The sequence below is a fragment of the Camelus ferus genome, chromosome 7, assembly GCF_009834535.1.
Source record: "Camelus ferus isolate YT-003-E chromosome 7, BCGSAC_Cfer_1.0, whole genome shotgun sequence".
NCBI classification, from domain to species: domain Eukaryota; kingdom Metazoa; phylum Chordata; class Mammalia; order Artiodactyla; family Camelidae; genus Camelus; species Camelus ferus.
Window position 1 is genome coordinate 37,846,365 of NC_045702.1, and position 15,637 is coordinate 37,862,001.

The 15,637-nt window shown below is 40.1% G+C and overlaps 1 protein-coding gene and 1 non-coding gene across 2 annotated transcripts in view; both read right to left on the reverse strand.

Annotated features, from left to right (window-relative positions):
• The window catches only part of NPSR1 (neuropeptide S receptor 1), a 136,506-nt gene that overhangs the window by 15,459 nt on the left and 105,410 nt on the right, over positions 1 to 15,637 (reverse strand). Inside the window, 1 exon segment of the mRNA XM_006191538.2 lies at positions 783 to 859. Coding sequence (XP_006191600.1) covers positions 783 to 859 — 77 coding nt within the window.
• Positions 2,440 to 2,542, reverse strand: LOC116665145. The gene has a single exon (XR_004321708.1). It is a non-coding gene; the product is annotated as a U6 spliceosomal RNA (small nuclear RNA).

Sequence of the window (15,637 nt, forward strand, 5' to 3'; positions counted from 1 at the left end):
TGGGAGGAGGCGTGGAAGCTCCTTGAGAGCAGAAGCAGTCTCCTTCAGAACTAGCTGCGTTATAATAACCAGAACCCCCAGGAGCCCTTTCTCTTTTCTTTTGGGGCTGCTGGTTTGCTGTGTCCTCTCCAGGTCGAGCTCATTCAGCTCCAGCAGTGTCTGCCTAGGAAGCAGGCAGGGTCTCCAAGTCTCAGTAGCTACTGTGTAGGCGGTGCTCTGCACTAAGGTTTGCAGAGATGAGACTTGGGGAAGGGTTTGGTGGGCACTCTCAGGCTCATTCTGGCATGAGGTGATGGGGTGGGATGGTGGGGAAGGCACGGACCAGGCCTTGACTGGCTTAGGGTCCAGCACTGTTCTCCGGATGGGTGGAAGTTTTCTTGTAAATTGAAGCCAAATAGAAATGTCTGTCCTTGTGTTTTGCTGAATGTGTGGCATCCTCCCTGCACAGTCCTCTCTTTTCATCCGAGTCCTCAGGGTGCTTCTCTGCCAGACCTGAGAGAGTGGGGCGACCCTCAGATCCTGGCTCAAAGGCTGCTTGGAGGGACTCTTCTGGCACAGCTTGGTCAGCCCCAAAGTCCCCCTTCGTCAGTTTTCAGGGAAGCCACGTGGAGAAGGGCAGAGTCTGCCCTGGACAACTTTGGTGGGTCTGACCTGCCAGCTGGGCCTTGGTATAACACAGCAGGCTTGCTGTGTCCAGAAAGCTCAAACTCCTGTTTGCTAGAGGAAAACGTCTGCAGAAGCAAAATCAGCTAAGAGTTGGGTAATGCAGATTAGAGACTTACCTGAGCAGTTGGAAATCACCGTCTCATGGGCTTTGCTTTTGATCCAAATAGTTCTGATCACAATGGCATAGATGACACTGTGGAAAGGACCAAAGATAATACTTAAATGGCTGGTGGGTCCCTATTGTGGGACCACCCCCAGTTCCCTGAGTGTGAGGTGTGGGGACAGGGGTCTCTCAACCATGGTCTGTCCCCCTCTATATTTCCTGATTACAGAGTCACAGTAGATTGCAGCTACTTTTTTAAGCAAGGAGGCTTGGACCTGGTGAAGTTAAACAATTTCTCAGTCAAGACTATTGAGTTAATAATACAAACCTCAAGATTTTCTTAGTAATCAAATGTAACATTTTAAGTGCTGTGCACAGTGCCTGAAAATTAGCAGAGGCTCAATAAATGTCATTTATTTTCCCTTCTTTCTTCCTCATTTTTCACATAATATCACACTTACTTTTACATGATATAATCTGCCCCCAACTGGAAGAAAAAAGTGTTAATGACTCAAAAGCATTAGCAAATTTTGTATCCTTTGTCCCCTTTTATAAATATAAACATTTATGCCCTTCTTTAATTAGTTATTTGACATTTCTAATATATTAAGAACCTCAACTAAAAACTTTGAGACAAAGCACTGCTTTATTTTAAAACTGCACTAACTTCCCTCTTGAGAATCACTCGGTTAAAAAAAAATCAGAGCTCTAGTTTGAAGTAGCTGACAAAGCACTAATTGCTTTTAATGAGTTTAGAATATAACTTAATTAATGACTGTGTGAAAACTCTCTGCTTCTTATTGCCTATCCCTGATTAGAGAACCCCTCTGAGTGTTCCAGGAAGGCTCGGCGCCTTTGTGGAGCATCCTCACTCCTTCTCATATACCTGCCCAGGGATTTTCTGGAATTTATATGTCTACATTAAAGAAAAAAAGAGAAAGAAAATTGTTAGGGAGTCTATTCTTTAGCCAAAGTTGAATATTTGTTAAAGCAGGGAAATTTTTTCCCCGGGTAAATGAAATACAAGAAAACGTTACAACAGCACCCAGCGTTAATCGTGTATTACAGTGGCAACCCCAGTGCTTAACTGATCAGTAATTCAAGTATTTACTGACCATCAACCATATACACAATGGAAAACTAAGAAAGATTTTATGTGTTAGGGGTTTGGGTCTTAGTCACCCTGACCTCATCTCCTTAGGACCAATCAGGCAAGTGGAAAGCCAATACCAGCTTTACTCTTAGCCAGGAAAACTAATAAGTAGGGTGCCCCTTCAGTTTATTACCCAAATCAAGCCACTTCTCGGGGTGCAACATTCGTGCATCAGAAAGCACTCGGAGTCTTATTAGTTCCCTTCTTGCTGACTTCTTTCTTCTAATTCATCAGCAAGCTCTGTGGATTGTCCTTCAAAATACCTCCCTCATCTGTACCTTCCTCTCCATTCCTGCTCTGCATCCGTTTGGACCATTTTAATATCTTTTTGTTGAATATTTTGATGATTTTTTTTATTGTGGCAAAATAAACATAACATAAAATTTAGCATTTTAACCATTTTTAAGTGTACGGTTAGGTGGCATCAAGTACATTGACATTGTTGTGCAACACCACCATCATCCATCTGCAGAACTTTTTTATCTTCCCCAACTGAAACTCTGTACCCATTAAACACAAAAGTATGCTTGACTTCACAAGTCAACGTGTCATCCTTATGCAGGGGCCATGCTGATCATCTTTGTATTATTCTAATTTTAGTGTACGTGCTGCCAAAGCAAGCCCCACCCCCTCCATCATCTCTTGCCTGATTAGTGCCTTAATCTTCTAAATACTTTCACTCTGCTCCTTCACCAACGCCCCCACTACAATCAACTGGAGCTCTGGGACAGAGGGCCATTCCCTGGCTTAAAAACCTTTCAGCGCCTCCACTTTTCTAGAAGACGATATCCAGTCTCCCAAGCAGAGCATTCAAAGCCTCCCACAATCGGCCTCTGCCTTCCTCACCTCCATCATCATCCTCCTCCTTCCCTGCATCCCACTGTCTCTCAACCCACCTTTCCCCACGTCATGACAGGAGTAGCCAACTCAACTAACCCAGACTTCATGCTTCATAGGCAGTTGACTTTGGGCAGATATGAGTCCCAGTGCCTTCCATTTCTCTGTGTGTCTGCTTTGCTTTCTTCCTGAAAATGCTTTTTTTTTTTTTTTTTTTTTTTTTTAGCTCATTCACTATATATCACTTTACTATGAAAGCTTTCTGAGCTGTCTCTGTTTCTCAGTGACAGTCAGCACCACCTACCTCAGGGCCTCCATGCTGGTATAACACTCGGTACACAGAGCCTTGTCTATGGCAGTCATAGCTTTAAAGATCAAGTAGACTAGAAATAGCCCATTCTCAGAAATGTGGCAGAGGAACAGCATCTCCATCCTTTTGGGTCAACTTCTTTCATGTCATCTATCCATTTCCACTCTCTCAATAGGCATAGCTTTTCTTCAAGTTTCTTAGAAATTGGAAACCTGAAGGGTCACCTAGATTGAGAGAAGTATCCCTTCCCTGCAACTGGTGGTTTTATTTCTTGATTTTATGGAAGACTGTCCAAACATAGACCCGTTTTCCTTCATGGCCTTCATGGAGGCACCTCATGGCGGAGGGAGAGTGTGAGAGCCCAAGCCAGAGAAAGACCTTGCAAGTGGCATTTAGTACTTAAGAGGATGCCTGAGGCCATTTCCTGGGTCTTGGTTCTGGACTGTGTGTGAGGAAGGTTCAGGAAACAGAATAAAAAGTTTTTTCTGTTCTCAAGTCATATGGAGAGCATTCTGCTCAGACCATAAGTGCCCCTTTCACGACCCCTGCAGGACTTAGCACAGGCCTGGGGACTTACTGGATGCCCAGCACAGTTGTGGGGCCACAGGCTGTATCTCAGCCAACTGCCTCCACCGTTGCCTCACTTGGGGGCCTGAGGTTGTTGTCCAGTTGTGCTCTGTAGATCTCATTAGAGGCCAAGCATAGGGAGTAGGGGTAGGGGAGCTGCTGCTTCTCTTGGCATGGTCCTTTTTCTCTTCTTCTAGCAGGGACCTTAAGGATGCTCCCTGGTCAAAAGTGTCTCTCTCCTTCATTATTAATTTCACTATGTTTATTTGAGCACTTACTTTGTCTCAGGCACCTATTGAGCCATTGTGGATACTATGGCAGGTAAAACAGAGTCCCAGCCCTCCTGGAGCTCACATCTTATTTGGGGAAATAGACAATAAAATGAGGATACAGGAATATATGATTACAAAGGAGCAAAATGCTATGAAGATGAAATGTAGGGTGATACAACAGTGTATAACAGAAGTCCTGGCTTGCTCTGGGGGTCAGGGAAACCTTCTTGGAGAAGGTGAAATTTTAGCTGAGATCTGAAGGATAAAATAGTTTCTAAAATGCAGAAGAGGATGATCATTCAGGCAGAGGGAACAGCATGTGCAAAGGCTCTGAGGCAAGGGGGAGCATTCACATTTGAAGAACTTAGAGAAGGCCAGTGTGGCTGAAACTCAACAAGTAAGGCAGCTTGTGTAGTCTAAGATAAGGATGGAGAGTGAGGCAAGGACCAAATCACACATGGCCTTGTGTGCAGGATTAGAGGTCACGAACTTTATCCAGAAGCAATGGAAATCCACTGAATGGCTCTAAACAGGAAAGTGAAATGATTGATCAACATTTTTTCCCCCAAATCAGGCATTGTTCAGTATGCATAACTTGTTTCTGTACATATGTATAGGCTGGTACATGAATTGAATAGTCCTAGAAGGTATAGAAGAAATTTTTAACAGTGCTACTTCTAAGGAGAGAGACAAGGCAGAAGGAGGAGGAAGATTTTTATTTTTCATATCATACTTTTTCGTTGGCTTACCAATTTTCCCCACAAAGTGATGAATCTGGCTGTGGTGTGGCGTAGGGATTTAATGGGGGCAAAGAGTAGACAGGAAGCTATTGCACCAGAGTGAGTAGAAGATGGTGCCCATCATGGGAGTATATACTGATGGAATTGTCTTTAAATTTTATCCCTTCTTTTGTAAAATGGCTACAGTAGAGTGGACTGATGATACAGAAGAGAGAATGTGCTCCAGAAGCAACTCAAGCTATTTGGGGCAGGGATCCTAAATTGAGAACAAGAGTCAGGTGCCCCATTCTCACCCCAGTAATCATGTAGACAATGGTCAGGAGAGAGGGAGTCAGCATTGAGCCAGTCCCTGTACAAAGTGCTTTTTACATCCTCATCTCATTAACTCCATTGGTTACGATGGTGCTGGGCACTGTAGGATAAATGCCTAATATATTTTGATCATGGTTTCTGTTTCACACAAGTTCTCCTTGTACGATTTCATATATGAACTATGGGAACAAAAATTTATTGTCCTCATTTTATGGATGACAAGGCTGAGGTCCCATGACTAGGAGGTGTCAGAGACCAAATTCAAATCAAGTTCTGTTGGCCACCAAAGCTCTGATGAGATGTTGTGAGGACAATGGTAGTGATTTGCTCACCATAACAGTCAACCAAATTATGCCAAACCTTTCATGAAAATTATTTCATTTAATCTCTCTGACAGATTTATATGGTCAGTGCTAGTATTATTCCCATTTTCTAGATGAGAAAGCTTCAGTTTTTAGAAGTTTGGTGACTTACCTGCATTCATACAGCTAGAAGATGGCAAAGCTGGACCATAGCCTGGGTCCTCTGACTTCTAAGGCTTGTTAACCAGCACGTGAGGCTGTATCAGAGCAAGGAGGATGCACAGAACTCCTTTGGGGGATGTTTTGGGACTACACACGGTATCTGTGATGCTAGCCACTTCCTGAATACCTTCTTTGATCCCTAGACCAGGTTAGCACCCCCTGCTGTGGGTGTCAAAGGACTCTATTTACCTTATCGTGACACTCATCACACTGTGTTATAACACCTCCTGTAATTGGCTGCCTTCTTGGTTACACAGGAAGATTACTTAACTTAAAAATTATGTATGTCTTAAAAAAAGAAAAAGCTGCAGGAGTTTAGCAACACTAAACCCATGCTTAAAGAAATATTGAAAGGGCTATTCTAAATAGAAAATCAGCAGGATGCTACAGAAATGAGAAACACACAACTGGAAAGGTGATAACTCATGAATTACAAATAAAGTAAACATGAAATTATAAAAGAAGACATACAAATCACTGAGAGTGGGAGAGGGAGGCAGGGAAATATAGAATATTTTTTTCTTTCTTTTTAAAATTTTTTAACAGTAGGATGGGTTTGAGATCATGTTACTATCAGTTTAATAAAAACAGTTATAGTAATGGGTGGATAGATTTACAAAAAAGGGTAACCACAAGCCAAAAATTTACAAAGGAGTCACAAAAATTAAATAAAATCCATGATAATACAAAGGAAAATTACCAAACCACAAAAGGAAGAAGAAAGGAACAAAGAGGATATACCAATTCAACTGCAAAGATAAGTTCAAAATGGCAATAAACACACATCTATCATTAATTACTGTAAATGTTAATGGACTAAATGCTCCAGTCAAAAGACACAGAGTGGCAGACTGGATAATAAAGCAAGAACCTTCAATATGCTGCATACAAGAGACCCACTTTAGGGAGAAGGACACATATAGATTGAGAGTGAAAGGATGGAAAAGGATATTCCATGCAAATGGAAAAGCCAAAAAAGCAGGTGTTGCAGTACTGATTTCAGACAAAATAGACTTTAAAACAAAGGCCATAAAGAAAGGTAAAGAAGGACATTTTATAATGATTAAAGGAGTGATACAAGATGAGGATATTACACTCGTTAATATATATGCACCCAATATAGGAGCACCTAAGTACATACAAGAATTACTAACAGAGATAAAGGGGGATATTGATGGGAATACAATCATAGTTGGAGATTTTAACACTGCATTAACATCACTAGACAGATCTTCCAGACAGAAAATAAACAAGGCAACAGAGAAATTAAATACTACAATAGAAAAACTAGATTTGGTGGATATTTTCAGAGCATTACACCCCCCAAAAATAGGATATACATTCTTTTCAAGTGCACATGGAACATTTTCCAGGATCGATCATGTACTTGGGCACAAAAGAAACTTCAACAATTTTAAGAAGATAGAAATTATCTCAAGCATCTTTACTGACCACAATGCCATGAAACTGGAAATTAACAACAGAGAAACAAAGGAGAAAAAAAGGAAAGCATGGAGATTAAACAATATGTTATTGAAAAAACAATGGATCAATGAGGAAATCAAAGCTGAAATTAAAAAATACCTTGAGACAAATGATAATGAAAGCACAACCACTCAAAACCTATGGCACACAGCAAAGGCAGTGCTAAGAGGGAAGTTTATAGCGATACAGGCCTTCCTCAAAAAAGAAGAACAATCTCAAATAAACAATTTAACCCACCACCTGAATGAATTAGAAAAAGAAGAACAAAAAGCCCCAAAAAGCAGCAGAAGGAAGGAAATAATAAAGATCAGAGAGGAATTAAATACAATAGAGATTAACAAGACCATAGAAAAAATCAACCAAACCAAAAGATGGTTTTTTGAAAAAGTAAATAAAATCGACAAACCTCTGGCCAAACTCACAAAGAAGAAAAAAGAGACAGCACAAATTAGCAAAATAAGAAAGGAAAATGGAGAAATTACAACAAACAAAATAGAAATACAGAATATCATACGAGAATATTATGAAAAACTATATGGAACCAAACTGGATAACCTAGAGGAGATGGACAAGTTTCTGGAAACATACTGTCCACCAAAACTGAATCAAGAAGAATCTGAACACTTGAACAATCCGATCACTAGAAAGGAAATAGAAATAGCAATTAAAAACCTCCCTACAAATAAAAGTCCAGGACCGGACGGCTTCACCGGGGAGTTCTACCAAACATACAAAGAAGAACTCATACCAGTCCTTCTCAAACTCTTCCAAACGATTGAAAAGGAGGGAATACTCCCAAACTCATTCTGTGAAGCCATCATCACCCTGATACCAAAACCAGGCAAAGACACTACAAAAAAAGAGAATTATAGGCCAATATCACTGATGAACATAGACGCCAAAATCCTCACCAAAATTTTAGCAAATAGAATCCAACAACACATAAAAAAGATTATACATCATGTCCAAGTGGGGTTCATCCCAGGGACACAAGGCTGGTTCAACATACACAAATCAATCAGTGTAATACATCACATCAACAAGAGAAAGGATAAAAACCACATGATCATCTCAATCGATGCAGAAAAAGCATTTGATAAAATTCAACACCCATTTATGATAAAAACTCTCGCCAAAGTGGGTATAGAGGGAACATATCTCAACATAATAAAAGCTATATATGACAAACCTACAGCCAGCATAGTACTCAACGGTGAAAAACTCAAAAGCTTCCCACTAAAATCTGGGACAAGACAAGGATGCCCACTATCACCACTCCTATTCAACATAGTCCTGGAAGTCCTAGCCACAGCAGTCAGGCAAGAGAAAGAAATAAAAGGGATCCAAATTGGAAAAGAAGAGGTAAAAGTGTCATTATATGCTGATGACATGCTACTATATATAGAAAACCCTAAAAGGTCCACACAAAAGCTACTAGAGCTGATTGAAGAATTCAGCAAGGTAGCAGGTTACAAAATTAATGTTCAAAAATCAGTTGCATTTCTTTACACTAACGATAAATCAACAGAAGAAGAAAGTAAAGAAACAATCCCCTTTAAAATAGCACCCAAAGTAATAAAATATCTGGGAATAAATCTAACCAAGGAGGTGAAAGAATTATACACAGAAAACTATAAACCATTGATGAAGGAAATTAAAGAAGACTTTAAAAAATGGAAAGATATTCCATGCTCTTGGACTGGAAGAATCAATATTGTTAAAATGGTCACACTGCCCAAGGCACTCTACAGATTTAATGCAATCCCTATCCAATTACCCAGGACATATTTCACAGAACTAGAAAAAATCATAATAAAATTCATATGGAACCATCAAAGACCTAGAATTGCCAAAGCATTACTGAAGAGAAAGAAAGAGGCTGGAGGAATAACTCCCAGACTTCAGACAATCCTATAGAGCTACAGTCATCAAGACAGCATGGTATTGGTACCAAAACAGACATATAGACCAATGGAACAGAATAGAGAGCCCAGAAATGAACCCACAAACTTTTGTTCAACTCATCTTTGACAAAGGAGGCAAGAATATACATTGGAATAAAGACAGTCTCTTCAGTAAATGGTGTTGGGAAAACTGGACAGCAGCAGTGTAAAACAATGAAGATAGAACACTCCCTTACACCATATACAAAAATCAACTCAAAATGGATTAAAGAGTTAAACATAAGACAAGATACAATAAACCTCCTAGAGGAAAACATAGGCAAAACATTATCTGACATACATTTAAAAAATTTTCTCCTAGAAGAAATAAAAGCAAGAATAAACAAATGGGACCTAATGAAACTTACAAGCTTCTGCACACAGCAAAGGAAACCATAAGTAAAACAAGAAGAAAACCTACGGAATGGGAGAAAATTTTTACAAGTGAAACCGACAAAGGCTTGATCTCCAGAATATATAAGCAGCTCATACGACTCAATAAGAAAAAAATAAACAACCCAATCCAAAAATGGGCAGAAGACCTAAACAAGCAATTCTCCAAGGAAGACATACAAATGATCAAAAAGCACGTGAAAAAATGCTCAATATCACTAATTATCAGAGAAATGCAAATCAAAACTACAATGAGGTATCACCTCACACCAGTCAGAATGGTCGTCATTCAAAAATCCACAAATGACAAATGCTGGAGAGGCTGTGGAGAAAGGGGAACCCTCCTACACTGCTGGTGGGAATGCAGTTTGGTGCAGCCACTATGGAAAACAGTGTGGAGATTCCTCAAAAGACTAGGAATAGACTTACCATATGACCCAGGAATCCCACTCCTGGGGTTGTATCCAGAAGGAAATCTACTTCAGGATGACACCTGCACCCCAATGTTCATAGCAGCACTATTTACAATAGCCAAAACATGGAAACAGCCTAAATGTCCATCAACAGGTGACTGGATAAAGAAGAGGTGGTATATTTATACAATGGAATACTACTCAGCCATAAAAACCGACAACAGAATGCCATTTGCAGCAACATGGATGCTCCTGGAGAATGTCATTCTAAGCGAAGTAAGCCAGAAAGAGAAAGAAAAATACCATATGAGATCGCTCATATGTGGAATCTAAAAAACAAAAACAAAAACAAACAAACAAACAAAAACAAAGCGTAAATAAAGGACAGAAATAGACTTACAGACAGAGAATACAGACTTGTGGTTACCAGGGGGGTGGAGGGTGGGAAGGGATAGACTGGGATTTCAAAATTGTAGAATAGACTACACTGTATAGCACAGGGAAATATACACAAAATGTTATGATAACTCACAGATAAAAAAATGTGACGAGTGTGTATATGTCCATGAATAACTGAAAAATTGTGCTGAACACTGGAATTTGACACAACATTGTAAAATGATTATAAATCAATAAAAAATGTTAAAAAAAAAACTATTGCTAAGAGATTTAGAATTCCAAGAAAAAAAAAATTATGTATGTCTTGCTATTTCTGTATCCCCCTTGCCTAGCCCAGTGTCTGGTAGAGGGTGGGTGACCTATAGGTATTTCTAGAAATAATAAATAAACGGAAAGAAGCATTATGGGTAAGAGGCTCACAAGCATATCTTGTGTAGTTGGGCCTAGGGAGATACGAAGGCAGAACCAACTTTGGGGAGAAAATGTAGGAACTTCTTATTACTTAGCAATCTAAGAAAAATTTAAAGTCTTGCTATATATAGTCCATTGCCATCAGGTTTGATGGGCTCCCAGGACAGAGAAAGTCAAAGGGATGCTCTTTGTACCTCCTTATTACCACTGAATTAACTGAGATTTCCTAAGTGTCCCAGAAGAAGCGTTCACTCTGATGACTTCAGTAGTTCAGATGAATCCACTGATACCTGGAATCAGCAAGTATGGGCACTTGGGTACCAGTAGGATACTTTTTGTAGCAAGTTACAGAAAACTCCCAACTCAAAGTGGTCTAAGCAACTAGAATATTTTTTATCTCTCATGATTGCAACCTCAGAGGATCAAAGCTGAACTTCAGAAACCTGGATTCTTTCCATCCCTTTCTCTTTTCTTTCCAGTGTAAGTGTCTTCCTAAGTCAGACTGCAGCTATTCCAGGTGTCAGTCCAGAGACAGCAATGTCCAGAAGAAGATGAGAAGCCATTGTCTCTTGGACTTGTTTCCTAAGAATGGGGACATCTTTCCACAAGCTCTTCAGAAGACACTCCCTTACATCTCATTGGCTAGAACTGGATCACATGGCCATTCTTGGGCCATTCACGTGTGGAGGGGAGGGACTGCCATGAGTGGCTTAGCGTGGAATGGATGTGGAAAATTCAATCACAAGTATCTACCATAACCTAGCAGACTAGTGATATTGGCTTTTTCAAAAGACGTAACTCTTGCCACCCCTCAGTTAATAATATAAAGGATGTCACTTCCTTCACTGCTGAAATGGGTCATCTGACCTTGGCCTTAACCTTATGCCTTGGGCAGTGCTGCCTTGGACCTTGGGGTCCCACTATGGCCTTGTATTCCACAGAACTATACTGACCTCAACATAGAGCTTTCCCACAGTCTGATCTCCTTGCCCCAAGCAAAATAAATAATTGTTTTCTTTGTGTAACACAAATCAGTGCTTTATGACAAATGTGCTCTTTTTCACTTTTTCCTTTGCAGTTGTTGGCTATGGATCTTTTATGCCTCTACCTTTGTCTCACAGAGTAAAAATGATCGGTGAATGAGAAATCAATTAGGTAGCAAGAAAATCACCACAGCTAAAGTAAAGCAATTACACCAGGGCTAAAAACCTTCCCCAGCAACAGTCAAACAGCTACGTCAAGGGAATTTTAAAACAGGAGTTGTGTTGACCCAGAAAAACAATGTATTGCCTTTATTGTCAGTCACTATGGTTTCAAGTCCTGGGAGCCTGATTTGATTAATGACAGAACAGTGAAATCTTCATTGATACAGAGCTCTCATGAGAGTTTGTCACTGGCAATACAACTCCTTCCTTCCTCTCTTTCCCTCCCTCCCTGCCTTTCCTCCTCTCTCCTGTCTGCCTTCCTCCTTTCCCTTCGCGTGTATTTGTGGAGTGCCCCCCATAGGCCAAAAACTGATCTAGGCACTAAATGATCAGAAATTTCCATATTGAGGGTGTGTGTGTGCGCGCGTACGCGTGTGCATGTGTGTGTGTGTGTGTGATGAAGTGACATGACACTTCCGTCTGGTGGACAAAGTTTTCAGTCAGGTTTGCGTTGTTTATTTAATCCAGCACGTACGAAGTGTCCACTGTGTGCTGGATTTGGAGCCCAGAAGTTAAACAACAGCCCCTGTACTCAAGAGATGCAACCACACAAGCAGGTGGTGACACTACCATGAAGCCTTGACTGGCAACACGGACAAGCTGAGGCAGGTTGTGCTCTAGGACTGGCAGGGACAGCTCCAGTGTGGGGTCCGTGTTTGAAATGGGGGGCAAAGAATGCAAATCATTTTGCCAGAAGCAAGGCAGGATGAGTCTAGAGGAGTGTCCAGGCATAAGGGATGATGCGCACAAAGGCACGAGGTGAGAGGAGTGTGGGGCATCTGGGAAACAAAAGATGGTTTCTAAGGCTGGAGTAGTGGATGCAGGAGAGTCTGTGAGCAGCTTCCCCGGGAATAGCCACAGAGTCTGGAAAAGGCGAGCCATCTTGTCCTACCTACCAGATAATAAATGTATACAAACAACAGTACTTAATTATAGCAATATGCTATTAGTGGCAGGAAAACCACTAATTTAGTTGTTTGTGTATTCTTGCCTTTTCTTAATTATGTCAGTCACTATTACCTGGAAAAAAAATGAAAGCAAATTCAAAGTGAAGAAACATAACAAACTAGGGAAATATTTGCAACATATTTTAAAAGGTTATTGTATAAAGAATTCTCTAAAGATAGAGAATAGAGAAAATAAAAGCAAAATAAAGTGAAGAGAATAGGAGTTCAGAAACAATAAGAGCATTTATAATATAAATATACATACGATAGAATTCCCATTTTAGCCCATAGAGAAAAGATAAATTATTCAGTAAGTGATATTGGGACAAATGATCCAGCATTAAAAAAAAAATTAACTTAGGTCTCGAATTCATATTAACATCAAAATCAAGTAAAAGTATTTTTAAAGTGATATTTTTAATGTGTTCCCAACACAAATTATTTTCAAATAATTAAAATAATAAATCATAAAGTAAAATTAAAGTATAGATAAGTAATGTAAAAGGGACAATTCCCTAAGAAAGAAATGAAATGAAAAAATATAAAATGTGAGTAGATGTGAATACACTAAAATGTAAAATGTCTATATATTACAGAAAAGCCATATACATTTCATTCATATTTTCACATGCGTTTATATAAAGTTCTGCAAAGTGCTTTCCTATGACTTTTTTTTAAGTCGAGTCATTTGGCTTTCTTGTTTCTAATTTTGGTTATTCATGATTTCGCCTCTTTCCTTGATGATGTCAGTCTTATTAGCCGAAAGCAAAATAAAGCCATATTCAAAATGAGGAGGCAAATGACAAACTAGGGAAATATCCTCAACATATAAAAACAGGAAAGGTTTTTACATAAATAATATCCCTAAGAGAGAGAACAGAGAAAATAAAATGGAGAAAAATGGGTAAAAGAATAAATAATTTACTTAAAAAGCAAAACTGAATACAAACATAAAATGTGCTCAGTCTCATTTGTGATGAAAGAGATGCAAATTGAAACAAGATATATATGTATTTTTTGCTATCAATTTGGTAAGAATATACATGTGTATCTCTGTGTATGTATATATATATATATATCATGCATGAGGGACAATAAAGCATGAGGTACGGTTAATAAAGTGAGCGAACACCTTATTTGAGTTGTGTCTTGTCTACTCAATCTTGAAATTAAGAGTTTAACCTTTTCTAAAAGAGCCATGAGCAATAGAAGCTCAGGGGACCAAAATGTAGTTAAGAAAAAAGGAGTTAAGCTTTAGCTCTGAGACAGATGAAATTATAGCAACTTATCCCAGGAACTGCTTGGAAAACAAATTCCCCACAAAATTCCATCTGGGCCTGGTCTTGGTTCAGGAAGTGGAGAGGAGCCGAGAGTGGGGGATGATGCCACATCCCCGCATCTCCCGCATCCCCCGAGAGGAGAGGAGTTCTCTCTCCAGCAGAAGCCTGACCACGGAAGAGTAAAGATGATGACTTTATCAGGCATGAAATGCTTTAGGGAAGCCCAAGACAGAAGAAGTCACTGAATTTCGTGGTTCTGCCCCAGCTGGAGGCAAAGAGCCAGGAGCAGGACTTAGGGAGACTTTGGTGAAGGCTGAGTGAAACCCGTTTTCAAAATCATTCCCTTTAATCATTAAATTAGACTTTGCTTTTTCCAAGGATACTACAAGAAAGCACAAGATGGGCCGTAGGCAGGTTTGAGGAGAGGTCCCTGTGGGAAGAGGCAGCTCAAACTAAAGGGGGAAATTTCAGGCAGTAAAAGGCCAGTGTGAGGGATCTGTCCAGACAGCACATTGTGAGCCATGTGGTTCATGGCTGCACCCGCCTTGCTGAGCAGAGGTTTTGACTGATTTCAGGAGCTGATCGGAAATCAATCAGGAGAGATGCAGGGACATTCGCTGCCACCGATATCGATGTGTCAGTTGTCTGTAATGGCATGAGCCGCTTCCTTCCAAGTGCTTTCTTAACTCTGCGGCTGGCCTCTCTCCTCTTCCATGTGCTCCTTTGAAAGTGGCTGTTACTTACCTTTGATTCATTGTCTAAATAACCTTCATCTTCCCTTCAAGTTTCCTCCCAGATTCAACTTGGTAGAGAGGAGAACAGTAAGTTGAAGTGAAATGTAGACGTTAATTTGTGGATTCAGCAGAGATAACTGGGTGGTATCCAATCTTAGCAAGGCTGCAGGGCTGACTGCGGGAATCATTCTGCTCCTGTCCAGCTTGACCTCTGATGGAGAGCAGGTCATTTCGTTTCTTTTAGTCCTAAGTCTACTGGTGAAAAGTTCAGGGGCTGGACTACATGATGGATAGCATTTCTTCAGCTTTAGTATCTTAGGACACTAAAGATGAGCAAAGAGCAAGAACAAGTGATTCCTATAATGTCAGAAAACACTTGAAAAATACCCAACCACTTAATCCAAGAAATAAATGCACACTGAAACAATGAGATGCTTCTTTAAACCTCTATTCTCGGTAAAGATTTAATGAAGAAATGATGCCACCTTCCTTTGGGTTAGAGGAAGAAAAATCAGCTCTTCTTTGCTGTTGGCAGGAATAGACATTTTTTATAGGGCAGTTTATGAATATGCATCAAAAGGCTTTATATGAGCATGATCTCTGATCTCGTAATTCCACTAGAATGAGTTCTAAGGAAATAATCAGAGACTCATGAATAATTTTAAATACAAAGATTTTTTTATCACAGCATTATTTATACAATTGAAAACCAAAGGCTGATCTTCCTTTGCTTGGGACAAATTATGTGACACTATATGGACACTCAAAAGGTGCAGGGTCAGCAAGCCCATGTACGTACTCAACAGTGCCAGGTATCTCCCTGAAATTCCCACTCCCATCCATCCGTGCAGAGCCACCCTTTCGGAGGTGATCCTGCCACGTGAACAAATGAGACCCTGCCTTATCCAACTGGTTGTGGTCTTCTCTGCTGAAAGACCCATCA